This window comes from Tympanuchus pallidicinctus, unplaced genomic scaffold, assembly GCF_026119805.1.
Source record: "Tympanuchus pallidicinctus isolate F22 unplaced genomic scaffold, pur_lepc_1.0 scaffold19, whole genome shotgun sequence".
In the NCBI taxonomy this organism is placed as follows: Eukaryota; Metazoa; Chordata; class Aves; order Galliformes; family Phasianidae; genus Tympanuchus; species Tympanuchus pallidicinctus.
This window is the reverse complement of record NW_026294710.1, coordinates 750,056-777,819: the sequence shown is the minus strand read 5'-3', so window position 1 is coordinate 777,819 and position 27,764 is coordinate 750,056. Positions and strand designations below refer to the sequence as shown.

The 27,764-nt window shown below is 59.3% G+C and overlaps 3 protein-coding genes across 8 annotated transcripts in view; 2 read left to right on the top strand and 1 right to left on the bottom strand.

The window, feature by feature from the left end:
- The window catches only part of NDOR1 (NADPH dependent diflavin oxidoreductase 1), a 235,727-nt gene extending 224,941 nt beyond the window's left edge, over positions 1–10,786 (top strand). For 4 of the 5 annotated variants that reach the window (XM_052681311.1, XM_052681309.1, XM_052681310.1 and 1 more), the window contains exons 6-15: positions 289–390; positions 771–977; positions 1,307–1,428; positions 3,190–3,410; positions 3,785–3,892; positions 4,501–4,615; positions 4,956–5,102; positions 5,674–5,792; positions 8,316–8,410; positions 10,596–10,786. In XM_052681311.1, coding sequence (XP_052537271.1) covers positions 289–390; positions 771–977; positions 1,307–1,428; positions 3,190–3,410; positions 3,785–3,892; positions 4,501–4,615; positions 4,956–5,102; positions 5,674–5,792; positions 8,316–8,410; positions 10,596–10,740 — 1,381 coding nt within the window. In that variant the 3' untranslated portion in view covers positions 10,741–10,786. The remainder of the gene's footprint in view (positions 1–288; positions 391–770; positions 978–1,306; positions 1,429–3,189; positions 3,411–3,784; positions 3,893–4,500; positions 4,616–4,955; positions 5,103–5,673; positions 5,793–8,315; positions 8,411–10,595) is intronic. The other variant, XM_052681312.1, reaches the window with a different exon arrangement.
- A 1,659-nt stretch (positions 10,787–12,445) lies between these two features.
- On the top strand, positions 12,446–14,044 carry LOC128079789 (uncharacterized). Its single transcript, XM_052681332.1, has one exon. It carries the CDS (start codon positions 12,781–12,783, stop codon positions 13,744–13,746), a length of 966 nt encoding a protein of 321 aa, XP_052537292.1. The 5' UTR covers positions 12,446–12,780; the 3' UTR covers positions 13,747–14,044.
- Positions 14,045–16,972: 2,928 nt separating this feature from the next.
- RNF208 (ring finger protein 208) lies at positions 16,973–21,193 on the bottom strand. 2 transcript variants are annotated; one of them, XM_052681131.1, is made up of 2 exons: positions 20,695–21,193; positions 16,973–19,529 (listed from the first exon to the last, which is right to left on the bottom strand). In XM_052681131.1, the coding sequence occupies exon 2, from the start codon at positions 18,933–18,935 to the stop codon at positions 18,114–18,116; it is 822 nt and encodes a 273-aa protein (XP_052537091.1). In that variant the 5' UTR covers positions 18,936–19,529; positions 20,695–21,193; the 3' UTR covers positions 16,973–18,113. The 2 variants fall into 2 exon arrangements, with proteins under 2 accessions (XP_052537091.1, XP_052537092.1); XM_052681132.1 differs by lacking the exon at positions 20,695–21,193 and adding an exon at positions 20,352–20,391.
- Positions 21,194–27,764: the final 6,571 nt, after the last annotated feature.

The following is a 27,764-nucleotide window of genomic DNA, read 5'->3' as shown; positions in this document are numbered from 1 at the left end:
TTCACTGGGGTATCCCATGACTCCCAGCATATTGCCTAGGTCTTGTGGAACTGCAAGGGGTGAATGCGTGTGCTGCGAAAGGGCATCAGAGATTGTGTCCCAGGGCAGGTCCAGCACTGTCCAAGAAGATGTCAGACCCACCAAGGGATGCAAAGCCACAGTTGTCTGTGGCACTGCAGCCTCCCTGAGCTCTGACAGTAGTGCAGACGGCAGGAGTAGCATTGCTGGTTCGTGGAAGGATGGTGAGGGAGGCACAACTCTGTTGCAATCTCAGTGTCTCACTTGCAGGCCAGATGCAGTGGTTGATCCGTGGCTCCTGGCCTTATGGGACAAGATCCTTGCCCTGTATCCTCTCCCTCCTGGCCTTGAGGTCATCAGTCCTGATGTATGGTGAGTGTTGAGGTTTGCTGGAAATGGCTGGTGTGAAATGTCTTCTGTGACTGTTCTCTGGAGTGGAGAGATGCTTCTAGGGTGGAGGCCAAGACACCTCCTCACAAAGCTACTGATATCCCAAGCATCCCTAAGACCTAACTGCTTCCACTACACAGGCTTACTTTGCTGTATTCCAGCATCTTTGAGATCTCCTCCTGACAGTATTGTTGCATTGTGATCTCTTACCATGAGTCAGCTCCAAGGAACAGGGATAGTGGGTGGTGGATGCTGTGGGAGACTTCAGAGTGTCCCTGTCTCCCTGTATAAGGCCATAGCTATGTAAAGCTAAGTGGATGAGCTGTGGCATAGAATTGACTGCGTTGCTGTAATTCCTGCAGCCTGCCCCCTAGATACACCCTGCACTACTTGTCTGAGGACTCCCTGCACTCTGACAGCAGCCTGCTCCAGCCAACACCACCCAGGGCTCTTCCTTCTGAGCTTCATCCCTTTGCTGCCCGTATGGTGTCCAACCAGCGCATCACGGCTGAATCCCATTTCCAGGATGTCCGGCTCATCGAGTTCGATGTCACAGGATCAGGGATCACGTGAGTGTTTTTCTGACTCCCCCAAGCTTTTTTTAGTGCGAGATCAGATGTCCTATAATCTTCCTTATTTCCTCTGTCCTTCTTCGGAGACTGCAGCCTCTGTGCTGTCCCACTCCATGACAAAGTCAGGACATAGGAGATGTGCAGTAGCGTGGGTCCTGTTTTGTGGGCCAGCTCTGCCTTGTCAGGTTAGGGAGCTTAGTGTTAGTGGCAATGGGAATTTGGCTGAGCTGTGGCCTCTCCTCTGTTGTGGGTGCTGGTTGGGGTCACGGTGCTCTGCCTGTAGGATTGCCAGTGGCCATGCTCAGCAGTTCCTGTTGCATCTGCAGGTTCAGTGCTGGAGACGTGGTGATGATCCAGCCCCAGAACTGCCCTGAAGATGTGCAGCAGTTCTGCCAGCTCCTTCGCTTGGATCCAGACCAATGCTTTTTGCTGAAGCCCACAGAGCCTGGTAAGTGCTGCTGGCCACTCCTTTACCTCTCTGCCAAGCCTGGAGATCTGCTTTTCCTTTGCTTTAGATCCAGTAGTTAAGGAAATAAGGATTTGTGGCTGGCTGATACAAGACATCTGCCTGCCCTGCAGTGCTGGGGCTCTCCTCTCCCAACTCTCTATGCATATAGGTCTTTCATTAGGCTTATGGAAGGGACCCGGTGGTACCAGGGCTGCCTTATATCTTCACCAGCTCAGAGTGTGAAAGATCCTGCATGCTCACCAGCCCAAGACCCAAATCAGGTTGCTCTCACTTCTGCCCCCATCCATGCCTATGATTCTTTGCTAGGGCATGCAGGTCCCCTGGCTCTGCCTACATCTCAGAGTCCAGATGGAGGTGCTTTTGCAGCCACGCACTGGCACCAACAACCAGAAAATCCTCCTGGAGGCACCCACTCACCAGGCTTTGCTATGGCTCTGCAGCCTGCATGATGCCAGGAGTGGTTGGTTTCTCTTCTTTCCTCCCCACTGAGTGCTCATCACCTCCCTGGTCTGGGGAACTGAAGACCACAGGAAGTCAATATGAGATCTACTGGAAAACATCACCCCAAGACTTTCCTTTGTACTTCAAACTGTGCTTTGGTTTGCTCCTTTTTTTCCTGATTGCCTCCAGAAGTGAAAGAACCCAGCAGACATCTTCAGCATCACAGTCTTTTTGCCCATACATGGAGAGCACATGAATCCCTTGATATCCTCCTCTGCAGCGTGATTGGTGTGGTTAGCACCAGGAAGGGAGAAGTCCTGGACCTTACAAAGGATGCATGGCAATTGCCAGCCCGTCTGCTTGATGCCACCTGAGGCTAGACAGTGCTGTGAGGACCTTCTAACAGGTTTCTATGGAAGTGTCTAAGCTACATAGCAGGGAACAGGTGCTCTGTCTCCAAGATGCCAGAGCTCCATCCCTGCCATCTCTGAGCACTCTTGATCCTGATATGTCCCAGCATTGGTCCCTGGCATTTCAGTTCACCTGCAGGGATCTGCGTCTCATGAAGAATCACAGATCCTGGTTGGTGCACCTGCAGATCAGCATGTGAGCATCCCTGTCCTCTCAGTAGTCTGTCATGCTTTGAAACACTTCAGTACCGGTTTGGTTTGATTGGTCAGATGCCAGATTTTGCAGAGCGATTCTGTGGTCTTTTTTTAGGTAGCAGTGGCTGGAACTCTTTTCATCTTTCCTTTCACCCCACCTGCTGTTGCACTGAGATGTTCTGAGTACCCCTAGAGGTTGCAGTAGACCCCTTCTTTTTAGCCAGTAATTGCTACTTCAAGACTATATGTCCTGCCTTCCCCCACCGTCTCTTGACTGACTGTCAGTGCTGGGATTTGGGCCTGGGAAGCAAACCCCAGAGAAATTCTAGCTACTTGTTGCACCCCTGTAAGAGAAGGAGGAGATAAGGACAGGCCTAGCACATAGGACGCTGCTGGTTATTTCCATTGCGGTGTGTGGGCATGGTGGGAACCATATGGATAAGGCATTGTCCAGAAGTACTTAGAAAAAGTAAGGGAGTGCTCAGCACCGCTGATGTTCTCTGTTGCAAGCATGTGAGCTTGCAAAGCAAGCTGGGAAGAACAGGATGGAGTGGGGGTATATGGTGGGAAGCAGCAGTGGTGGTGGCTAACGTCAGCTCCATTAGACCTTCCTGTAGCATGTGGATGCCCTCGTGCAGCAGGGCTGGAGAGTGCCAGAGCTGGCCCTGAGCTCTCTCTGGTGCCTCTCTTGCAGGCACAGCCCTCCCTGCTCACTTGCTGCAGCCCTGCACCATCCGACACCTGGTCACCCACTACCTGGACATCTCCTGTGTGCCACGGCGCTCCTTCTTTGAGCTCTTGTCCCACTTCTCTACGAACGAGCTGGAGCGGGAGAAGCTGCAGGAGTTCAGCTCTGCACAGGGCCAGGAAGAGTTGTACAGCTACTGCAACCGACCTCGCAGGACCACCCTTGAGGTTGGCCTGGGGGAGCACAGCAGACCCATCCTTGAGGACTGTGCTATAGAAATAAAGCAGCCAAGGCACAGGAGACAGATGATGAGCAGCAATTTATTGACTGAGGAATTTAATTTACTTCGCTCATTTTCTCAGTTGTCCTTGGAATAAGCAGGCTAAGGCTTGCTCCAAATTCTTAGGCTCTATTGTGGTTTTTGTGTTGCAGCCTGGGGACAGGGGTAGGGCAGTGGGACAGGCAGATTGGTGCTCAGAGAACCCCTGCTGTTGGGCCTTTGGGTGAGGGCGGCAGTGCTACAGGGCAACCTCTGCTGCCCCAGAAAAGCAGGCAGGTTGCTTTCTGAGTTGCACGAGCTCTGCTCTCCGTGGCTTTGCAGGCCCTCTGGGATTTCCCTCACACCACATCTGCAATTCCACCCGAGTACCTGCTGGACCTCATCCCTCGCATCAGACCCCGCGCCTTCTCCATCGCTTCCTCCTTGCTGGTAAGAGCTTGGCCCTTCTCAGCCTCATGTCAGGCGCTGAACTTAGTGCCAGGACACTGCCTGGTGCTGCACCAGCACAGTGCACCATGGGTGTTCAGGCTGCACTGCCTGACCCTGTGAATATCCACAGCCCACCTGAACCCCTAACTGCAGGTTAAGGTGCTCGCAAGTGCTGGGGCTGGCGCAGTGCAGACTCTGCACTGTCACAGGGAGCAGTGAGACCTGGTACTGTAGAGGCTGGCAGGTCCTGGCTGCAGGAAGAGGGTTGTGCTGCTTCCTGCTGCTGCCGGGAGGTGGCGGTGGGACCCAGCCCCGGTGCCTTGGCAGATGTCAGCCTGAGCACTGGTGGCAGTTGCTTTCCATGGAGGGCTGTTGGCTTGAAGTGTCTCTGTCACCATTGCCAGCTGCACAGAGCATTCCTATCGCTGTGCTGCACTAGGAAAACCCTTTTAGCCTGCTCTGTCTGTATCTGAGCACCTGTTTCAGGCTGGGATGAGTGTTGCCTGGTATGAGTTGGGCAATGGAGTCTGTCCCTGTTAGAGGTATTGGGTGCTCCTCACTGAGCTGTACTGGGTGTCTTGGTTCTCATGGCTGCTGTCTGCACACAGGCTCATCCCGGCCGGATCCAGATCCTCGTGGCAGTAGTGCGGTACAAGACACGGCTCAGCAGGCCCCGCCGTGGTCTCTGCTCTACATGGTTGGCGTCTCTCAACCCAGAGCAAGGTAACATTAATTGGACTATGTGAGGACCTGTGTGCTTGCTTCGAAGCACAGCATGGATTGCACAGAGCTGATGGAGCTGGCAGCAACTTGTGTGCGGGCTGCATGCTGGAGTTGTCTCAACCGCCTTCCTCACTGCTCTCATCTTTGGAGCATGATGTGCTCCCCTAGCTTGCCCTGAGCACTGTGAGCTCCTGACTTACTCCCACTCGTTTGACTCTCCTACTCCCACCACAGGTGTGCTCTGCAGTCCTTACAGAGGGCTGCTCCTCGCTTCCTGCAGCTGATATTGCTCTTCGTGCTGGACATCTCCAGCAGTGTTGAATGCTGAGTCTGTTTGCAGGTGATGTCCGGGTACCTCTTTGGGTGAAGAAAGGAGGAATGAAATTCCCAGCTGACCCTGACACTCCTGTAATCATGGTTGGCCCTGGCACAGGCGTAGCACCTTTCCGAGCAGCTATACAGGAGCGAGTGGCACAAGGACAGAAAGGTGAGGGGTGGGCATGAGGTGCCCCTTGCTGCTGGCAAGTCTATGTTCAGCATATAGGAGGAACGAGGAACTGGGTGCTCCTGTGGGTTTGGACGGGCTCGAGCTTTACTGTAGTTGGAAGCAGGCTGGGCTCTGAGGGAGGTCAGCACCAGAGAGAGCCTGATATGTGCAGACTATGTGGTTATTCACAGGCTGGGCTGCCAGGCTGCTTGTTGGGGCAGGGCAGGGCTCTGAAATGCCTCTTTCTTGGTTCCCTGGAAGTGGAGTTGGGTTGCTGAGATTGCTGCTGCACAAGCAGTTTTCCCTCTGCCCTTGTCCCATCATCACTGCCTTGGCCCACTTGTGTATCTCTGCAGAAGGCTGCTAATAGGCTGGTGGAGGGGAGCTGGCAGCCCTGCAAGGGCTCACCCTGCCCTGCCCTACTTGCCCACCACACCCCACATTTCCAGCCTCTGGTTGTCGCAGGTCACATGCATTCATGCTTACACAGTTCTTGAGTTGCATGGGTACTGATGGCCCTCATGGGGCATTTCGTCCACCCAGCACAGCCCTTCTGATCTGCTCTCCACAGGGAACTGCTTGTTCTTTGGCTGCCGCCAGAAATCCAAAGACTTCTACTGCCAGGCAGAGTGGGAAGAACTGGTGACAAAGGGCTTCCTGATGCTTTTCACGGCCTTCTCCAGGGACCAGGTTAGTTCTTGGAGGAGCAGGTTGTACGCAGAAGCACCTTGGCTGCGCTGATGGGAACCTGCTGGGGTTTTTGCCCCTGTGCCTGTGACGGACCTGGTGGTATGGCACAGTGATCACCTCGCTCCCCTGCACCACCTGGGTGCTGGCCAAGATTACCAGCAGCAGCACAGGGGCCAATCTGTGACACAGCTGGCTGTGCTGAGTTGGAAAGGTCACTGAGACGGAGCTGGTAAGTGCCAGAGCAGATAAGGTGTTAGCCAGCTTTGTTTGTCTGAGCCACGTGAGCAGCTCTCAGGCCTCTTTGGGATGGGGGGGGAGGGTCAACAGGCAATAACTTTTCTTGGTTGAATGCTGCCATCCCCACTGTGTCCCTCTGATCACCAGCTGAAGCTGAAGAGCTTGGCTTCCTGCCCCATTTCATGGTGCTGTTGTGCCAGCTCCCCAGAGTCTCAGTGGTGTAGGCAGAAGCTCCCAGGAGGGAAGAGCACCCCACACCTCCCTTACTTCCCAGCCAGTGCTTTTGGTGGGCATCTCTCCCTCAGCCCCTCTCTGGGCTGCAAGGTTTTTATGTTGTGGGAGTGGCTCAGTGAGTCCCTGTTTGACTGCCTTGCCCGATCCTTTGATGGTATGAAAAGCTCAGCCTGCCTTTGAAACAGAGATGTCTGATAAAAAGGGTCATTGAGAATGGTATTCCTAGGTAGCTCAGCTGTGCCAGTCCTTTTCTCCTGGCTGTGTGTATGCACTGACATTAAGCCAGCATCTTTTATCTGGTTACTTGTAAGGCGTGAGTTAGATGCCTCTGTGAAGGCTTTCTGAGTCTTTGATTAACAGGAGTGGTAGAGCAGAGGCTTTTTGGATGAGTATTCTGCCTTTTTTCCATTGGCTCACACAGTGGATGGGAGACATGCAGCTCCTCAAATCTGGAGGGCAGCCCTAGAGACTTCCTGCCCTCGCAGACTGTGGGGCCAGGGCTTACAGCAGTGTGTTCCTCTTGGCTCCTCCAGCTTTGCAGATTTTGTGGCACAAAACGGATTGGGTTCTGCTGCCACTGTGTCTCTGCAGTTCTGCACAGGGAGCTGCTCAGCAGCATGGCTAGGTGGGATGTGGAGCTGCTGTGCCTGCAGCTCCAGCAGATGCCACAGATGTTAACTCATCAAAAATTTCTTTTTAAAGAGCCTGACAGGAACTGGGATGCTCCATAGCCAAGCAGGATTTCCCTCTTCTTCTGCAAGGTTCCCATGTAGCGACCTTCTGTCACATCGCTTCTGCCCTGCAGAGCAGATTGATCCCTTCCTAATGCGGCTGTCACTAATTCTCAGCAGGATGCCCTGGGCTTTAGCTGAGACATTATGACCTGAGTTTGTCTCTTGGGTGCTCTGGTTTCTAGGTAGCTAGGTCCATAAACGACCTGCTCAGAGCCCTGGCCTCATTGATAGAGCCTCTATCAGCACTTAGCTGATTAACGTTAATTATGCTGAGGTCGGGCAGCTGGCTGGCTGTGTTGGTGCTTGCAATGGGCTTACTTACCTCCTGTGGTGGGTCAGGGCTGCGTAGCTGTGCCCAGGGGTGACTTGACTCTCCTGTGTGCTGCTGCTGCTGGCGCTATGTGGGACCTGAGTGCACTGTGACACTTGCTGGGACAAATGGGGCCAAGGCTGCTTGGGGTGCTCCCACACACACCTCCAGAGCCTGAAATGTGTCAGGAGCCTTATTGCCTCAGGGTGGATGGGAGGTGTGACAGTGCAGGGAGGAGGCTGTGCCTGCGGCTCACCTCGCCCCTTTGCAGGGCCCAGCATGGTGGGACACGCAGCACAGGGCCTGGTCTGCATCACAGTGTCACCTTTGTGGTGGGGGAGCTGTCTGGGCCGGCAGTGAATTCAAGCACGTTGGCAATGGAGTTCCTTTTGGGCAGGCGCCAGGGCTGCAGGCAGGATGCCTGAAGTGTTGAGGATTAACCCTTTGGGAACTCTGCTCTGCTGATCTGTGCTTTGCTGAGAGCCAGTTGTACCCAGTCTCTAAGCACTGGAGAGGAAGGGGGTGGGACTCCCTCCGGGTTTCCTGCACTTTTGAGCTGTTCCAGGCCTCCAGTGGGTGACTGCGACCAGCAGCCAAAGGTGCAGGAGAGGCTGTACTTCACAGCAGCCCTGGTATGAGGGGCTGTGAGGCCTCTGTCCACTCAGGGAGAGGAGGAGCCTTCATGGGGCTCACAGCCCTGCACCCTGGGCTGTTCAATGGAACTGGCAGCAGGCAGGAAGCAGCCAAAGGATTTAGGGGCTTTCCCCTCTGAAGCTCCTGCTGCTTGCACCTATCTCCCACTGATCTGTCAGAGTGCACTGACGTGCACATGGAGTTCTGCCCTGTGCAAGAATTGATCTGCTTTGATGAGCACCTGATGCCCTCCATTCTCCAAAGGGGCTGCACAGCCTTGAGCTCTTGCAAGCAGACCCTGAGAGCAATCTGTTTGTGCACTGAGGGCCAGGTGGGTATTGGTACTGCTGGTGGGCTCAGCATTGTTTCTTGCAGGAGGAGAAAGTGTATGTTCAGCACCGCATCCGGGAGAATGGACGACTGCTGTGGGAGCTGCTGAATGGCCAAAGCGCTCACATCTACCTGGCTGGGTGAGTGAGGTTTCTCCACAGGGACCAGGGGGAGCAGGGCCTTGCACTGATGCTTCTCCAGCTCCCTGGAGGCTTTCCTGTGGCTCAGCCACCAAAGCAAGCACACCCTGCACCCAGCAGGTGTTGGGGAGCTGCAATGGCTGCTGCAGAGGGACCAGCTGGTTCCTGCCCTCCTTTCAGTCTGCTTGGAAAGCCCTGGGTTGAGGGGCCTTTTCTTACCTAGCCTGCACTCCAGTTAGGAGGGGCAGAGCTGCAACCGTGGTAGCACTGTCCAGGGCTGCCTCAGCTCTGACCCACAGCAAGTCCATCCTGTGGCAGAACCCTTTATCTTTTCGCACTGCTCTCCTCCAGTCAAAGTGGGCCAAAGAACTGCAGTTCTGCTGGTTGGATGGGTGGGAGGCTCCTGAAGCAGTATGTAACAGGGCTGCAGCTGTGCTGTAGCTCTTGAGCGGCTGCTTTTGGGACTGACTCAGCTGCTCACCTGAGCTTCATGGAAATCCTCAACCAGTGGCCAAAAGCTGGTGTCCAGAAGCTGGGAGCATTCAGAGGCAGTGTTTGCAGCTCCTTTCTCGGATAAATCCTTTCACCTGCCTGCCCTGGTGCTGCTTGAGCAGGGGGGAGGCTGCCCAGGTGAGAGCATCGTGAAAGACTTCGGGCTCCACAAGTTGATAAGAGAGAAGCAATGGTGTTTGCCCTGCATCTACGTGACCTGGAAGGCAGGACACAAGCCCAACAAATGCACCTTTTGCTGTTGATATAAGCAGTGATTGCAGGAGTCTCTTTCCTGCACATCTCACACTTCCTGGTGCCTTGCAGGGAGAGACTGGCCTCACTGCATTCCTGGGAGAATGAGATTTGTGTTTACTACCCAGGAAGGGCCAGTGGCTGCCTCATTGTTTCTACGCTGGTTGTGCTGCCTGCTCAACTGTGCACTGTATTGCAGTGCTGTCTGGGACCTGTAACCCACAGGTGTGGGGCTTGGTTTGGTTTCTTTCCCAAAGTTGAATGTCTTGGATAGATTGGAGCTTGCATGGCTCCCTGGTCTGGGATTTTGGAAGGGCCGTGAGGATGGATGGATGTCAGGTCACTCTGGGACTTACTAGCATAGGTGGGCTTTGACCTGTAGTTCACCCTAAGTGAGCAGCCGGGGACTCAGGGCTGTCCCTCCTTGCTGGCTGTGCCCAGCTTATCCAGCCCAGGGCCAATGAGCTGAGGGTGTCTCCTACAGAAAACAGATTTGGCGTGTTCTCCATCACAGCCACGGTTCCACTATCTTGCACTCACATATCAGTGCCTGACTCAGAAGCAGTACGACTCTTCTAAAAACAGAAGGCCTCCTTTCTGTGTATTTTGAGACATTAATCAGCTTCAATGCAAGCCAGAATTCTCCCTGGTTCTTGGGAAACAGCAAGGATGTGCTCACTCCAGTTAGGACTGCCTGGGAATTTTTCTTTATTGAATGTTTTTTTGTCACACAGTTCTTCAAATGAAACTCACAGAAAAAGTCTGAATTCCTTATTTCCCATTAGAAATAATTGCACTTGAAAGTGTTGTGAATCCTATTTGGGTATTTTTACACAGGAGCTTGTGTTTACTTCACCATTTCTCTTACTTTGAGGTTTGAACTAAATTCCATTGTAACTGCCACCATCAAAACAAACGTTTTGGCTTTATTGGCAGGAGGCTGAGGCAGTGGTGCCTTCATCCTGCTCCCTTGCAGCCGTTGTCCTGCCCAGCTCAGGATCAGGCACCTCTGCCATTGAATGCCTCCCTGAGATGAAAGGGTCATTTCCTGCCCTCCTGCAGTGAAATTATGACTAGGAACTGTTCCCTGTGTTTCTCTAATGATGCTGATGGGAAGTACGGGAGCCAGAACTGAGGACACTGAGCTGTGGTGCTCTCAGCTCCGCAATGGGTACTGAGGGCACATCTTTGCCTGCAGATGCCAGTGCTTAGAAGCCCTGCGTGGGGTAACAGCTCTGCTTTCTAGGGAGTGGTGCAGCTGTGTCCTGAAGCTGCCATTTACTGGTGGCAGGGAGCCTGCATTGTGGGTGAGGCGTGTTACCACCGCAGCCAGGCAGTGTGCTGGGGCACTGGGTCTGGCTGCCTCACTGGAGCAGGGGGGAGGTGGATGAGCCTTGGTTTTCCTGCTCCCCCTCTGTCACACCACTGCTCTCTTTTCCAGAAATGCCAAGCAGATGCCAGCGGCGGTGGCTGAAGCCCTGCAGTCAGTGCTGCAGCTGGAAGGTGGCCTGTCGCCCTCTGAAGCAGAAGAGTATTTATCAGCCCTGGAACGGTCCCAGCGCTTCCAGTCCGAAACCTGGTCATAAGTCTCTGCTCTGCCTGAGCTGTGCCTGAATAAAGGAGCCAGCAGAATGATCTGCCTTTGGCATCGTCCTTGGGCTGAGGTTATTCCAGCCAGGGCAGGGGCCTGGCAGAGGGTGTTCGTTAATCCAATCCCATTCCCAGGCAATGGTGGGGGAACCTGCTGGGGCTGTGGGTGAGGCCTGGCTCCCTGTGTGCACTCCCCCTCGGTTTGGGGACAGGGGTCTCTGTAGTGGGAGGCTACTGGCTGTCTCCTGCATGACACTGAGCTGCCTTCCTGGGTCCTCAGCTTACAGTGCCCCCACGCTGGGCCAGCAGCACCCGCAGGCATTGCTGTAGCTATGGCCTTGGCTGCAGCCGTTGTTTGTGGTAGGACCTAAAGGAAGTGAGCTGTTGCATGGCAGCCTCCCCACCCGGCGTTAGTCAGCAGCAGCAGTGCCTGCAGTGGGAGGCTGCCCCGACAGACCTGTTCCTCCTGTCTCTGGTGGCTGAGGCCAGGAGGGACAGGCACAGGAGGTTTGGTGCTGAGCTCCTGGAGTGCTACTGATAGTTTCCCATTCCATGAGCTGCTGGACCCATCCTCTGCCCCAGCTGGTGACCTGCCTCAATCCAGGCTTAAGCAAGTCTGTGGTCCCCAGCCCTTTCCCTTGGCATCCCTCATACTGCCAGCCCTCCTTGTGCCCCACTGGGACCAGTGCCACCATCTTCCTAACCCAGTTCCTTGAACTCCATGCCACAGTGTAAATAACAATTAGGGACCAGGCTGTGATGACTCAGAGCCAGGGACAATCCCTGGGACAGGAAGGGGCAGGGGTGCCACTGTGCCTGTGACCCAGCCGCACTCCCACGCGTGGGATCATGGGGTCCAGAGTGGGTGTGTGGTGCTCCAGGGCATTGCTGGAGCTGTGATGAGAGGAAGCAGGGAAGTTTTTGGTTTCCCCACCCTGCTGCATTTCCTCTGTGCCCTGGGGATGGCTGGAGAGCTGCACAGAGCTGCTGCGTGACAGCCGTCATGATGGTGACAGTGTCCTGCACAGGCACTGTCCAGGCTATTCTCTGTCTTCCAATGCCTGCAAGTCACTGTGGGCACCACAGAACTGAGTTGGAAGGACCATCAGGTCCCACTCCCTGCAGTGCACAGGGACACCCACAGCTCCAGCAGTGCTCAGAGCCCCAGCAGCCTGACCATGGCTGTCTGCAGGGACGGGGCATCGCCACCTCTCTGTGCAATCCATGCAGTGCCTCACTGCCCTGAATGTAAAAAACTGCCTTATGTCCCAGTCTCAATCTCCCCTCCTTTAATTTGAAGCCATTTCCCCTTGTTCTATCATAACAACCTGAAGGGTCATGGCAGGGAGAGGATCCCAGCGCAGGGGACAGGGGTGAACTGGTCTCTCCCAATGGCAAGACCTTCCAGACCGTATGCAGGCAGCAAGGGTCGATGGGGACATGGAGCCATGATGCGGGTTGTGCACCAGTGCTGTGCTGGGGCAGTGCGGTCTGCGCTGCAGGCCGTACCGGGGTGGTGTTGAGCTGGGCGCAGCTCCATGCCGTGTCCCCAAGAGCGTTGGCCACAGGGCTCCACGTTGCTCCCTGGGGCGTGGATCCCGGGTGAGGGGAAAGAGGCGGCAGCGGTCCCAGCTCCTCCCCGGCTCCCACGGAGCTGATTGGTGTGGCCGCGGCCGCCTGCCCCGGGCCGCCTGCATTTGAGCGGCTTCCAGAAGCCGACAAACCAGACCGGTGAGAGCTGGGCCGGTGGCGGCCCTGCGCCGTGCGGGGAGCGCCTGGCATCGCGTGCCGCGTTGGATTTCTCCGGACGGCGGTGGGTCGGTGCTGCGGCAGCGCTGGGGAGGAGGAGGCGGTGGTCGGACGCTGCCGCTGATGCCCCTGTTGGGGTGCTCCGCCCCCGGGGCTGATGGGACACACCGGGCTGCGAGGGCTTCTAGCGCTTGACCTGGCACGCGGCCCCAGGCCGTGCCGGAGGGATGAGGGGATCCTGTGCTGCTGCCCTGACGCCCTCCTGGCAGTGGGGCTGAAGCTCGTCCATGGAGCTGCTGGCAGGCGAGGAGCCGGGGCCCGGCCTCCGATGCACACAGACAGCTGCAGAAAGCGGCCCAGCAGGGCATCGGGATGAACGCGGGGGGCGGGGGTGCCCCGAGGAGCCATCCCCGCTCTGCAGTGAGGCACGCGGCGCGGCCTGGGGCGGCTGGAGCCCGGCGGTGGCTGAGGATGTGACAGAATCGCTGCTGCGTGGCTGCCACGAGCCGCCTGGCCGCAGCTCCGCCCTGGCAGACGGTCAGGGTCCCCCCACCGCCCCCGACCCTGCGCTGCCCCATGAAGAGAGCCCGCTGCCCGCGGAGGGGTCACCCGGCCTGGAGAGCTCCTCCAGCTCCACCCTGAGCCTCTCAGGCGAGGACAGCGAGACGGCGAGCAGTGAGAGCACAGCACCAGGGTTGTGCTGCGCGCCGGCAGGCAGCGAGGACGAGTGCCCCATCTGCACGGAGCCCTACGACAACGAGCGGCACAAAGCAGCCCTGCTCAACTGCAACCACGGGCTGTGCCACGCCTGCCTGCGCGCCATCATGGACACGGCCGATGGCGCCGAGTTTGGCCGCGTGCGCTGCCCCATCTGCCGCCAGAAGACCCCGATGCTGGAGTGGGAGATCTGCAAGCTGCAGGAGGAGCTGCTGCTGCTGCATGCCGAGCCTGGGCCCCCCACTGCCCTGACCGACCCCCGGCCTCCCGTGCTCCCGCCTCGCCGCCCGGGCCTCGCCGGCGCCCTGGAGCATCACTTCCAGGTGCGCTTCCACACCAGCCGCATGTTCGGGTGCCTGCCCTGCGTGCGTTACCCGGCCGGCCTCATCCGCGCGCTGGGGCGGCTGCAGGGCCGCTGCCGCTGCTGCTACCTCCTGCTGCTGGCCCTGCTGCTGGTGGCCGAGCTGCTCAGCCTGCTGCTCATCTTCCTCCCCATCGTCCTGATGGTGCTGCTCTTCCTCATCCTCGATAAATAGCGCTGCGGTTGTGCCCCTGGGAGCTGCAGTGCTGCAGTGCTGCCGGTGAGCCCTGAGCAGGTGAGGCGGCCCCAAAGCCAGGCATTGCCTGCGTCCTGTGGGGCACAGCATGGTGCAATGCCACGGCCGCAAAGGGATGGTGAATACGGGCAGGAGCTGGGCTCTGCCTGCCCACACTGAGGGCATGTCCTCGGAGGGGCTCTGCTGGCAGGGCAGAACTGAGCTGTGTGTGGTTGCAAGAGATGGATTGGTATTCTCCAAGTACAGACTGAAAATACAAATTGTGTTTGCACCGCGATGAGGTCCAGCTGAGTTTGGTGCCTGGTGGGTGGCATGGTGCTGGGTGCCGGATGGGGATGGGAATGGTGGGAGGTGCTGGGTGCTGAGTGCTGGTCCTACTGTATTCTGAGAGGGAACATCAAGGCAGGGTCTGCATCCACCACACTGCTCCTGGGGGCTCAACAGAGCCTTGAGGAGAGGACGGGGACACACGGTGGTCTCCAGCCCCCTGGCAGAGGGCACCTGTATTCCCAGCACCCCACAGCATGGTGCCAGCCAGCGCTGGTACCTTTCTCACACCTCTCACCTCCCCCCGCTTGGAGATAAGAGAGCAAACACCACTGTGCTCCCAACAGCTGCACGTGGGCAGCACTGGGCAGGACACAGGGGACGGGGAGAGGAGCCCATAGTGCTGCTGGGCACCACTGGGCACCTCCTGCATGGCTGGGAAGAACCTCAGCACCAGCGTTCCTCCTTTCTTCCCCATGCTGTCCCCCCTCCGTCCGCACCCTGCTACCTCCACAAGGCCTGACTGGCACCGCTGTGCCCTGTGGAGTTTTGCAAGCAGCCACGTGCCTCCACTTTGCCCTCCTTCCCTAGAAATGCACTGCAGGTCCCTGCACAGGGCTGTGACCGTGGGGACTGCAGGGCGCTGTCACTGTGTCAGTGCTTCATGACAGACAGGACGGAGAAGGGCACCCTAAAATGATTCAGGCAGAAGAGCAGACCCCCCTGCCCCACACCCCCATCACACTGAGGGACAATTATTTATACAAAGTGGAGCAGTTCCATTAGGAGAATGACAAGCTTAGCCTGGCTGGGGGCATTTTTTGGCTCTGTTAGGCCTGCAGGGAGAGGAGGGCTCGCTGGGGGGGCTCTGTCACCACATGGGACACTTGACACATGTCCCTGCTCTACATTACATTGTGGAGGGGACAGGTTTTTTGGGGCAAACCAGAACACAGCAGCTCTGTGGGGACCAGCACGGCAGCACCACACTCAGTGCTATCCTCCAGCGATTCGCTCTCCCCTCTCCAGACTAGGGGCTGGAAGAGGCTGAATGCCCCCCAGACCCCCAGGGATGGGGTCCGAGCTGTGGGGTGGAGGCACTGGAGAGTGCAGGCAGGGCTGTCCTGCAGGAATGTGGCAGCCGTGTCTGTTCACAAGGACTCTGTTATATTTAGCACTGATAGCAGTCTGCTAAGGGCTGGGGAGGCTGCAGAGGGGCGCATAGCTCAACCCCCCAGAGCTGCTCCCACATGCACGGTGCCATGCTATGTCCCACAGCCCTATCTCCCCATGCACACCCCCTGTGGCCCCCAGGACCCTTCCATACACATCTCCCTGCAGCCCTCCCCCCACATTAAACCTGCCCCATCATCCCCTTGTATCCCATAGTTCCTCTCCCCCTCCATCCCAGCCCCCACCCCACTGCCCCCACCCTAAGCCCTACCAGCTCCTCTCACACAATTGTGCCCCAAATGCTTCACAGCCCCCTGCAGCTGATGGCAAGAGGGGGGTGCGTGGTGTCCCCAGTGCAGTGATGTGGCCGTCCCCATCCCTGCACACCCAGCAACATCTCTCCCCTGGCAACTCTCTCTGAAGCTCTCCTGGGTTTCTGGCAGGTGGCAATGGGGACACTGGGGCTGTGAGAAGGGTCGTGCTGGGCAGCACCCATGTTGCATGCCACCAGAGGCATGCACTGAGCATGTCAGTTCTCAGAGCTGGGGTTTTTGGGCCCCACAGTGTGGGGCCAGTGCTGCCCTGGGATCTGTCCCAGCTGCTTAGGCTCTGTGCCACATCCCGTTATCTTTGCATCTTGGGGTTGCACTCTGTTGTGCAAGGCTCCTGGAAGGAGCTGTTGCAAGCAGCTTCCTCCCTGCTCCCATGCCTGCCCTGTGCCCAGGTTCCCCATGCAGGCTGCACAGCAGCATTGTGCAACTCGGGCAGGACGGGGCAGAGCTCTCTGTTGTTTTTGCAGCCAATGGAAATCAGCGTGCTTGGAAAATACAACCTGGAGGCCCATAGCTCTGCCTGGTCACAGCTCTGGGAGCCTGATGGGGTTTTTAGGGTGCTGGGGGGCCTCTGGCAGGCTCTGAGTTCCCCCTACAGCTGGGACTTAGGTCTTGTCCCCTAGTAGTGTGCTTGGGTCTCTGCCCTAGTGAGCACTTGTTCGAGGTTAATAGGTCTGCAGAAATGCTGGCACCCAGCACTCAGCCCTGAAAGGCCCCATTTTTTCCTTAATTGCAACTCAAAATCAAATTAGTGGCATTAAATTTGCTCTGTGCCCAAGAGGTGCCGCAGAGAGGGGAGGACGCGCTGTACCCTTCATCCTTACGTAACAAATAGGGCAAATCCCTGCTTGGAGGGCAGAGCTGCCCCAGGGCTGCACATGTGGGGCTTCGCTCCCTTTGGGGCACGGAGGACAGCCAGAGGAGTTCTCCAGGGCTGGAGAACCAAGCATTGCTCAGGGCAATGCGGTGTTTCTGCTGGAGAGGGGGTTGAGGCCATCCCACTGCTGAGGCTGGATATGCACCAGTGTGTGCTAGGCTGCATGGCCCAGCCGCACATCTCTCCAGCAGCAAGCCCACTGCTCGCTTGGGATAGGCACCAGGGGCTCCCTGCAGGTGCTGTTTGCTCAGGGTGCAGCCATGTGGTGTCACGCAGAACATCCTCCCTTGTGCCAACCCCCTGGTCTGGCCCTGCTCTTGCAGCAGTGCTGCTCCAGGTGCCCCCGTGTCCTGCCATGAGTGTGCGTGGGGTTGGCATTGGTGGAGAGGGGATGAACCAGAGGGGGATGCGGCACCTCCTGCTCCTGGGAAGCTCATTCTTGGGGTCCGCCCACATCACCAGTGCCCCACAGAGCACATGGGGACATGGTGAGGTGTCCCAGTGCTACGCAGTCCCACGGCCCCACAGCATCACAGCCCGATACGCCAGCTCGCCCTTCGTTCCAATATAATCTTTATTGGGGAGACTGGTGGGGTTGAACAAGGCCGGGTATAAAACATGGTCATTGTCACAACCAGCGGCGGGAGGCGTTGGCAGAGCAGAACAGAATCGGGATCGGCCCCCGTTCCCCTCGCCCTCAGCTCCGGGCAGCAGGGCAGTGCCAAGGCATCGCCTGCCCCACCGCTCCGCAGCCCCATCCCCAGTGGGTGCTGTGCTCTGGGGGCTGCTCCCGGCTCCAGACATGTAGGGTGGGAGGGGGCAGCTCAATGGGGCCCCCGGCTCCCCCAGCCCCGGTGTCCTGGGGGCCGTGCTGGGGCTCAGCCTCCTGCCCCAGTGCTGCGGTGCTCGGCCCTGAGGGAGCACTTGCAAATTATGGCTTTTTCTTTTTCTTTTTTCTTCTTTTTTTTTTTTTTTTTTAGGTTTTTTTGTTTTTTTGTTTTTGTTTTTTGCTCTTTTGGCAGCAAACTTCCCCATCCAGATGCTCTGGGGAAAGCAAGACCGTGCACAGGATGTGCTGGACACAGGGTCTGTCGCAGCCCCGGGTGGGTGGGCCACAGAGAACGGGTGCAGCTCAATGCCTTTGTGAACACGTAGCGGCCTGGGACGGATGGGGAAAAATCCTCCAAAATGAGGATGAACAGGAGCTTTCCTCAAGGGCTGGCGGAGGGCACGGCCACGTGTCTGCTTGGTGTGGCTGCGACTCGGGCGCACGGTGCGTGGCCTCTGAGACGAAAGCTTTGGCAAATAAATTACAGAGAGGGGGGCGGTGGGGCTGTCCTGGTGCCCATCGCTGGGCACCACATCTCCTTGGGGACTCCACGGCCACGGGGTGACGAGATCAGTGCCACCATCAGGACAGCGTCCGCTCTGGAGAGAAGGAGCCCGGGGGAGGGTGCTCAGCGCTGGGGACGCACAGGGACGGGCCGTGCCGCCACATCCCCCTCCCCAGTACCACGGGTGCTCGGGGGGCTGCCACCGGCTCTGCGCCACGTCCCAAGGCGCAGCATCCCACTGCCAGCCCATGTCCGTGGTCGTGCTGAGGGCCGGCGCATCCCCACGCGCACGGAGCATCCCACGCCAGGCGCTGCTGACACACGCGCTGCCGTCCTCTCCCTCCTGGGGCCGGGGCGCAGGGTTCACATGATGGTGCAGGAAGACAGCGGATTTCGGATGTGGCAGGTGCAGGCGGCCCCGCAGTACTGGCGGAAGGTCTGGTAGCAGCTGCGGTCGGTGTCGCTGCTCCACTGCACGGGGTTGGCGGCCAGGGCCTCGGCCGGCAGTCTGTTCAGGATACTGGTGTTGACGGCCAGCGCCGCCAGCCCGTAGTCGGTGAAGAGCACGGTCTCCCGCTTGCAGGTGGGGCAGGAGATGAACTTGTACTTGGGGCACGACTCGTAGAGGATCTGCAGACACTCCTCGCACACCGAGTGCAGGCAGGAGAGGATGCGCGGCCGCTTGTTGGTGAAGTTGTACATGTGGCCGCAGGTGGGGCACTCGAGGGGCTCGCAGGGCGTCGAGGGGTGCAGCACGTACTGGTTGACGATCACCTCATCTGACGGCGGCTGCCGGTGGAAGCACACCTCCGAGCTGCCCTTCCGCTGGCTCTGGTACCCGCGCTCGCGCCGCGGCAGAGGGGGAGTCCGGGGCAGCGGCAGCGGCGCGGGGGCCGCATCCAATGCCGGGATGTCCCCGCACGCCTGGTTGACGATGATCTCGGACTCAGAGGGCCACGCTCGTTTGGCCACCAGGGGCGGCTCCCGGCGCGGCGCGGGTGCGTAGCGTGGAGGTGCCGCCTGCAGCTCCGAGAACTTTTCCGGGTGGATGATCTTCATCGCCTCCATTTTAATGATGACCTGTTGCCCTTTCAGACACGACATGAGGATCGTTTTCACATTACCGTCCACCGCTCTGGGGTCTCCGAGGGACGCCTGCATGAGGCTACAACATGCCAGCAGCATGCAGTGCTTTCAGTCTTGTTCTGGAGTAGGAGCACGGTGGGCAGCCGGCGGTGTGGGAGCGCATCCTGGGGACAGGGGGATGTGCGGGCGCTGTGTACCCTGTTCTGAGCGCCCCAGGGTGCAGGCGGGAAGGCGCTGCTCACGGCCGCATCCTGCCCAAACTGCCTTTGAGGATGCGCTTGGGCAGGCGATCAAAGCATCTGCTCCCCGCGGGATGTCAGCGTGACATCGCTGTCAGCGGCGGTGTCACCAGCAGCTCCCCTTTGCCTCGGTGGCAGCCCCGCACCGGGAGGGGTGAGCGGATGCCCACGGTGCGGGGCAATGCGGGACGATTTGGGGCAGGGAAGCGCGGCTGGAGTGTGGGCAGCACCGCGGGGAGGGCGCCCGCCTCCTCCCAGCCTCGGTTCCTGTGTACGCCGTGCGGATCCTCGTGGCGTTGATGCAGATTCCTCAGCGCTGACTTCCCGGCTCTCCCGCTCGCTGTCACCGCGGGCTCTCACGGGCCTTGGGGCTCATCCCGCCAGGGGCCGGGGCTGCCACGTTCCTCCTCGTTGCGGTGTCGGTGCCTCCGTTTCCAGCTCAGCTCTGTACTCACTGCAAATGAAAAGCAGGAGGATGTTGGCTGCTGTGCTCCCCGGGGCTCTGCCCGCACAGTGCTGGCGGTGGCTGCGTGCCTCCATCCCGAGGTTCGCTCTCTCAGCACCGGTCCTACCGGTCCCTCCGTCTGCCCCACACATTTCCCCCGAGGCCCCTCTTGGGAAGGGCCCCGCAGAGCCCTTTGCCCCGGGGGATGCGCCCCGCAGCGCGGGGTCCCCGGCACCCCGACCGGCACACACAGCACCTTCCCGGGGGGGCTCCCGCCGGCTCTCCTCTGCTCAGGGCTCTCGCTCACGTTTAGCCCCTCCTCTGCTCTGTGGATCTATTTTTACCTCTATCGCGCGCTCCTGATCTGTCCCTGCTACCATCGTTCCCTCCTCCTCCTCCTCTCCTCCTCCGCCGCTCCCTGCCCTCGGCCCGGGGTTCGGGGACAGAGGGGGAGGCGGGCAGCGCCGTGGGGACATTTTCTGCCTGGGACAGCGCGGTGACAGCCCCCCCAATCCGGGAAGTGCGAAGGCGCTCTGCTGTGCTCTCCTCCATCATGCCGCAAATCCTGTTAGCAGGACGCCTGCTCCCTGCCAGGCCTGACGGAGGGGGCCGGGGGGGAGGGCATCTGCTTGGGGAGGGGTCAGCGACGTGTTCAGCCTTGGATACCCGAGAGCTGCTGGGGATGGAGCCCGGCTGACCTCGAGGGGTGACACGAGGAGGGGGGGCGGGGGAGGGGGGGGAGCTGCTGTGGGGTCCTGTGAGCATCCCGTCCAGCACCCCGCACCCCACGGGCATCCCGGGAGCCCCGCACCCCGAAGCCCCCGCACTCACCCGCAGCAGCGCACAGACACGGCCATCCGGGCAGCGTCCGCCGTCACACCCCTCCGCGCAGGCCCCGCAGCGACACCGAACCCCCGGGGCGACGCAGCCCCCCCCCCCAGTCCTCCCCGGCTCTCCGCACACCCGGCTCCTGCGCTCCGCTCCCAGCGCAAAGCCCCGCAAAGCCGCAGCCACAGCCGCAGCCCAGCTGTGCACGCACACATGTGCACATACACGCGTACACACGTGCACATACATACATGTACACGTACATACATGCACATACATGTGCCCCGGCATACACGCGCGCCTGCGCGCCCGCAGGGTGATGCTCCCGGCCCGCGACCGTCCTTACCTGCGGGGCTGCGGCTCTGCGGACGGTGCTCCGGACGCAGGGTCCCGGTGCGGCCCTGCGCCTCGTTCCGGCCCCGCTCGGTGCGGCTAAAGGTTATCTGAAAGGCGCGGGGATGCGGCTCCGGCTTCGGTTCCGCGGGGATGCTGCCGGTTCCGCGCCGCCTCCCTCCCGCTTCCCACGGCCCGGCGGCAGCCTCCGGCCGCTTCCCCTCTCCCGACGTTGGTGGGAGAGACGATCCTTCGGACAAAGGCCCTGGGGGCACCGCAGAGCCCCGCAGCCGGGCAGCCCCCGTCCTCGATCCCGCCGCCCCCCCGGCCGCCGCGCCGTGCCCCGCCGAGGGCTGATGCAAGCGGCCGCCGGGCTGAGGGGGGGCTCGGCTGGGTTCGGCAGGTGCAGGCGAGCGGCTCCGCGCGGTGCCGGTTCCCTCCCCGCCGTCCCGCGGGGCTCAGCGCTGCCGGCGGCGCGGCCGCGCTCCCTGCGCGCTCCCGGCGCCCGCAGTGCCGCTGCAGTGATGCAGCCGGCTCACATTTCTCTCGCTCAGCAGCGGCAGCGCGGGGCCCGCGGCCGCATCGCCCTCCGCCCCGCGCCCGCCCCCTCCGCACGCCGCCGCCCCCCCCGGGGCTCGGCCCCGCTTCCTTCCTGCCCTCCCTCTCCCCGACACGCTGCCCCCCGGGGGGTCCGCCCGCTCCGTGTCGCCCACAGCTACGGCGTGGGGAGGGGGGGAGGGGGGGCGCGGTGACTCAGCATTGCGCTGCTGGTGGGGGCAGTTCTGCTGGGGCGGTTAGGGAGGCAGCCCACGGGGATGTCGCTGCGTGCCACGCGGGATTCGGGCTGAGCAATGTCCTGAGCCGATGGCACGCTGCCCCCTGGCCCTGCTGCTGGGCCAGCCCCACGCAGCCCACCTGCAGCCCACGGCTCCGTTGCCAGACCTGCTGCCCAGCTCTGCAGATGAACCACCACACGCACCTGAGGTCCAAGCCCCGCTGAGTATCATCCCGCTTCCTGGGAGCTCTTGCTGTGCCATGGCTTTAAAGGTGGGCATTGCTGGGCTCGGCACGGTATGTGGCTCTGGGCACCCAACGCAGCATCAGGAGTGCAGCGTGCAGGGCTGCTCCCTCAGTTTGGAGCAGGGTGCTCACTGTGCTCCTTTGGGTACTGCTGGGCAGACCTTTGGCACCCTCTTGCTCTCTGCCTTTTCCTTCTGGCCAGCTGGCCTCAGGATTTTGTCTGGTTCTGAGCTCCTTCTCCTCCCTAGTTGCAGTGCCCATTTCCAGCCAGGGATCTCCGTACCAGGACCCCGCTGAGCACTCACCACAATGAAATCCCTGAGCTGTGGAGTCTGGGGCTGCGCTGGCACCAGAAATGGGCACCATGCTTCACACTGCTGCTTTCACATGTACAGAGCCTATGCATTTTCAGCTTTGTCCTCCTGCTGCTGCTGTCCCTTCAAGTGCCACTCTTTGATCACCACCCCCATGTGGCATGGGGCTGCTGTTGTCCCACATCTTCATGGTGCAAAACAGGGATTCCCTTTGATCTTCCCTGTCCTCCGTGTCATTTTTTGCCTGGTTTCCCACTGGCACTTTTGGATGCAGATAGCAAGAACCGATGTGTTCTGCCTGAACTCACAGAGCAAAGGAAATTGCAGGAAGTGAGTGAGTGTGAGCCATTTTCTGTTATTAATTCCTGTGGCATCCCTGTGCTGACCCAGCCACGCGGCGTTATTACACTGCTATTTGGCAAGTTAAGCAACAGCTCTATTTAAAAACAATCACAAATGCTATCAGGGATCCTTCCTGCTGAATAAAAGTGTGTTGGTGCCAAGGTGCCCGTTGCTTCCCAGTGTCATACATCCATCATTTCCAAACCTTGATGCTACAGATGTAGTGCAAGTTGTAGCACCAATGGTGCAACCACACAGATACACACGGTTATGCCATAAGATAACCTGACCTTACATTTCTTCCCTGTCAGCCCCATCACCCCACAACTGCTCGATCCAGTCACGCACTCAGCACTTTATTGCACATCTGGATTAACAGTGTGTTCAGCGATCTGCTCCAACAGGGTTGTTGCTCATCCAACAGGACAAGTGCCAACAGCCCCGGTGCTGCACACTGCCCCAGCACTGAGCTCCTGGCACACGCTGTGCTCCATCGTGTCCCCACAGCCACCTGCATACCTGCCCTGCTGATGATTCATGTCCTGTCTATTTGTTGCCTGCCACTCTTCTTACCGAGTTTGTTTGTCTGGGCCTTGTACACATCAACAGCTCATTCCAAAATGCAGCCAGCTCCTTGCAATGACCAGGTTGTGTACAGGTGAATCACTCAGCACGCTGATAATGCACCCAAAAATGAGCTCACTTCCAGCTTTGCAGAGAGCAGCTGTGCTCAGCTGGGCCCTATCAGGTACCTGGTTGTCTCTTTCCTTCTGCGCAGTCTTGAGCAGCAGTGGGGTCAGGATAGGACCCCAACTGCACCCAGCTGAAGTGGCGCTGCTGCAATGGCACAGGGTGAGCCCCATGCAGTGCAGGGTCAGGGCTGGGCTCCCACAGACGGGTGCTTGCCCAGGGTGAGCCAACACAGCTCTGAAGAAGGAATGCTGTTGGAACATTGGCCAAGGAGGCGGTGGAATTCTTGCTGTGAGCTGCTATTTCTGCCCTGGTTGCTCTTTGCAGCAGCAGCAGTGCGTGGGCTGGGGGCCATCAGGCCCTGACCATTTGTGCACTGTTTGAATGCATCTGCAGGGGGCTTGGAAATGGTTCTTTGTGGGCTTCCAACCCTGTACACAACCCCCAACATGAGAAATGAGGTGCTCAGAATATCTGCAAAGTTCCCATAATGTCCGTGGCTCATCCCTGTGTTGCCATGCACCCGGGGGCTGCAGGGACGCTGAACTCTGTACACACAGTCTCTGTGGGTTCCAAAAGCCCCACCAAGATTCCAGGAGTGATGAGCATTATCTTTATGCTTGAATCACATCGTTGGTGCTGCACATCCACCACGCCTCCCAGTGCCCTCATGCCCCCAGTGCTCCATGGCAGGATGGGACAGATGGACATGGTGAAGGGAAACTGAGGCAGGGGGGTCTGACTGCCATCACCTCCCTCCTGGCCATGGTGACATTGACCCCCCAACTCCCTGCTTGCAGACTGGGTGTGCTCAGCCATCTGGGGCTCAGGAGCGGTGCTATGGTTTTTCCAGCTCTTCTGCTGGGAGTCAGTGTAGCAGCCCTGGTGCCTGGACTGCTGTATGGGAGGGATGCACTGTGTCATCGCAGCTGTGACTCTGCTGTCCCCAGCTTTGCTTTGCTTGGGTCCCCAGCAGGGTGTGGGCACAGCCCCAGATCTCCTGCTATTGTGCCAGCCCAGCTTGGGCAGCTGGCACCTGCGCACACAGCACTGCATTGCATTTCCAGCTCACTTGGGGGTGAAGCTGAACCCGAGGCTTTTGCTTTACCTGTGGGAGCAGTGTGGGTGTGCAGCAGCCCGCCTGGCTCTGCGGCTATAGGGGAGCATGGGGCCCCAGGTGCCTGTGCCTTTGCTGTGGTTTGAGCAGGGCTGAGCACAGCGTGCAGCACACAGAGCTGCAGCACAGGGCTCAGCACAGGAAAAGTGCAGTGATGTGCAGAGCTGGGACAGGCTGGGGCCTGGGGAGCAGGGAATTCTCCGGCAGCACAATGGGCAGTACCCGACTCCCACAGGAGGGGGCTTCCTCCTGCATGGCAGTGATGGCTGTGGGGTGCTCCAGTAACAAGGTGGTTTCCAGGGCTGATGGGCATCACCTGGCCTTGGTTTCCACTGCCTCCTTCCTCTTATTGATTTCTTCCATCCTCTAGGTTCTTCCACAGGGTGCAGGGAACAGAGCTGTTATCCCAGGGCCAGCTCCAAGTGAAAGCTGGAAGAGAGAGCTGCAGTCTGGAAGGGGACTTGGCTGCTGGGGGAGCCACCAAGGGCAGCGCTGTGCACAGACTTGCACCATTGTGAGTTGACACTACGTGTCAGAGGCATGCGTGGATCTGGGGGGTGCAGGAAGCTGTGCAGAGCTCCAGGCACCACACAGCCTGCAGGATGCTCTGCAGCATTCCTGGACGAGGATGAGGAGTCCTATGAGGATGAGTCCTGTCGACAAGGATGAAAGTGCTGCTCTGGATGCACACCCGAGGGCAAGTGCAGAACAGGGCTTTGCCGATGTGTAATGGGGTCATGGGAGGACCCTGAGTGGTGCAGGAGGCTGCAGCAACACGGGGCAGCTAGGCTGCGTGAGCCCAGTGCTCACAAACACAGCAGACACAAATGGGAGCAGACAAGCTGACTCGAGATGCCAAGCTCCAACCCTGGGAGCTCAGGGCTGCTGTCAGCACGAGATGGGGTGCTCTGAGCCATCCCAGCAGCACTGCACTGCCTCCTGATGCCTGCACTGCAATGCTGTGTCCTGGCATGACCGCTGTGTGGTTCTGCTGGGGGGGTCTCGCCCCCACGCTGCCACCGTGCAGTGGGTACTCTCTCTCTCTGCTCACCCTAGAGCTCATGGGCAGAGAATGTGAGGTCTGTCTGCGCAGATGCATAGGGGATGCACATTGCCAGGGTGCAGAAATAAATGCTCTGCAGTGCCCTGCCCTGTCTGGAGGTGCTCCTGCTTAAGGACCCCCAGCACCACACCAGGGCTAAGGAGGGGAAGATGGCCTTGATGCATGGGAATGGCTGGGGGAAGCCACAGCCCCAGCCTGCGTCGGCGAGTGGAAATTTCATGCGCCTGCCCTGGGTGTTGTGAGGCCAGCAGCTATGGGAGGAAGGTGCCGGCTGTGGTGTGTGGTGCAGAGGAAGGCATCGGGCTGCGCCCACACTGCCTGACCCTGAGGTTGGGACAGGATGGAAACCAGTGCGATGTGGGGCAGCCAACACTGCAGGGCTGGCAGCTGCAGGACCAGGCAGTGCCATGCTCATCCTCAGACTAGGGCATACAGGGAGCCACAGCCTCCAGACACCAGAATTTGGCAATAGCCCACTCCAAGCAAGCAGCTCCATCCCAGGTGCCCACGTCCCCATGGCGGTGGCCCATCGGGTGCCCCCACGCATGGAGCAGTGCTGATGCCACCACCACGGAGAGGGAAGGATGGGGGTCTGTGGTGCAGCCCGCAGCAGGGAGGGGCATGGCTAATTGGGATAATTGCTACAGCAGGCGAGGGGTGAGCGAGGAGGGGGAAGGCCGGTGAGCGGCAGCAAACAAGGGGCCCTTGTGCATAGGCGGCCCCGGCACGCGGCCCCAGCTCCAGCCGGCAGTGAGAGCCAAACAAACGGGGACTGTTTGAGCCGAGCAAGGACAAGCGGGTGGCAGGACAGAAAGCAGAGCTCTGCTGAGAGCGAGCCGGAGCCAAGGGCTTGGCTGGGAGCTGGGTGCTGAGCGGGCCTAAAGCTTCCCGTGGGTACAGTGGCCCTGCTCCAGCCCAGCTCTTTGCTGGGGACGTGGTGCCCATGCTGTCCCCAGCATGGGGACTGGTGGGGCAATGGCAAAGTTCTAAGAGGCACCGGGTCAGCGCAGAGGTGACAACCATTCCCACTGAGGCCATCCCCTGTACATGGAATTCCCCATCATGGAAAAAATAACAGGAAACAGCCTAAAAACGTCCCTCATTGCAGCTGATGTGACATCTCTGTGTGGCTGTGGCACAGCTGAACCACGAGGTCACGGCGTCGCTGCACACAGCTGCTCACAGTGAAACCAAAAGTGGTTGAGCATGGCTGTGCGTCAGCGCCGCTGCCAGCAGCACGCCCGGCCCCTCCGTCTGCAGGAAGCGATTTCTCAGCTCAAAGGAGCACTGATATTTGAAGCAGGAGGCCCGTGCCTGTGCACGTGAGCTGCTGGGCCAGGTGTCCCCAGCTGGGGCTCTTGGGGCCATTTTCCAGTGCACAAATGCTTCCCCTTGGCTGCGCTCCGGGCTGCCCCCAGCTCAGAGCGAGGGATGGCAGCAGCAGCCCAGGGACACAAATCCCACCCTGGGTCACTTCCCCAAGAGGGCTCTTCCCAACAGTGCAATGCTGTGAGGCCACCCCGCAGCAGCCCCATCCCCACGGTCCCCCAGTTAGGCATTTTGTGCCTGGAATGAGCTGCTGGGGGGCCGTGTGGGTGCTGGAGTGCGATGCCGATCAAAGCACCTCAGCTCCACTTGCTGCCTCCTGGGCAGGTTCCCAGCCCCAGCACTGGACTGCAGGGAGGAGACGGGAAGGACTTGCTCCAGGCCAGGAAATCCTTGCTTTCTCCCACAGCCCGGCCACAGTGGGCAGCCACAATGCAAGCTTCCCTGTGCTGCTGCCAAGCCCCCACGTGAGCTGGGCTGCAAGCCGCAGGGGAGAGGGACAGCACACGGGTGCAGGCGGCGATAAGAAAAGCAGCTGCTGGCCTGGTTCCTGCGTGGGGACACCCGGCAGCCGGCCGGGGGGGGGCTGACCCATGCGATGCCGGTCCAAAGTGTGGTGCAGGTCTGGTGGCTGTGAGAGCCCTGGGACAGAAGTGCGGCCCCCGGTGGAAGGATACCCTGTGGTGAGACTGTCTGTGGTGTTCTGGGGTTAACAGAGGGATTGTGAGGGTCCTCAGAGCTCGAGTGGGGTGAGGTGTCCTGTGAGATCATTGTAGGTTCTGGTGTTTGTCAAAAAAAAACACCAAAAAGCTCTGAGTTGGTCATGATGGGCCGTGCGGTGGGTGCCATGGCCCTGCCATGAAGGCTGGAGTATATTTTGGAAGCTGTTGAGCCCAGCACTTTCCTCCTGTCCTGGACATCATAAAATGACATACGCAGAGTAGCAGAGTGAGGGCTGGCAGGCAATAAGCAGCATCCTGCGACCAGTGGGGCTGCCTCAGGGTGGGCAGCTGTCCCCAGGGTCATGTACTGCTTGTCTCACTGCTGTGCTCAGATCTGTCCCTGCAGCATTCACTGCACCAAAGACCTGCGGAGGGCTGCCTGCTCTGGGGACATTGGGACCTGCTGGGAGCACAGTGCCAGTGCCTTCCAGGGGTCTGCCCCTTCGAGCTTCCCATTTTGTGCAGTCCCACGTTTCTGCATGCTGCCTC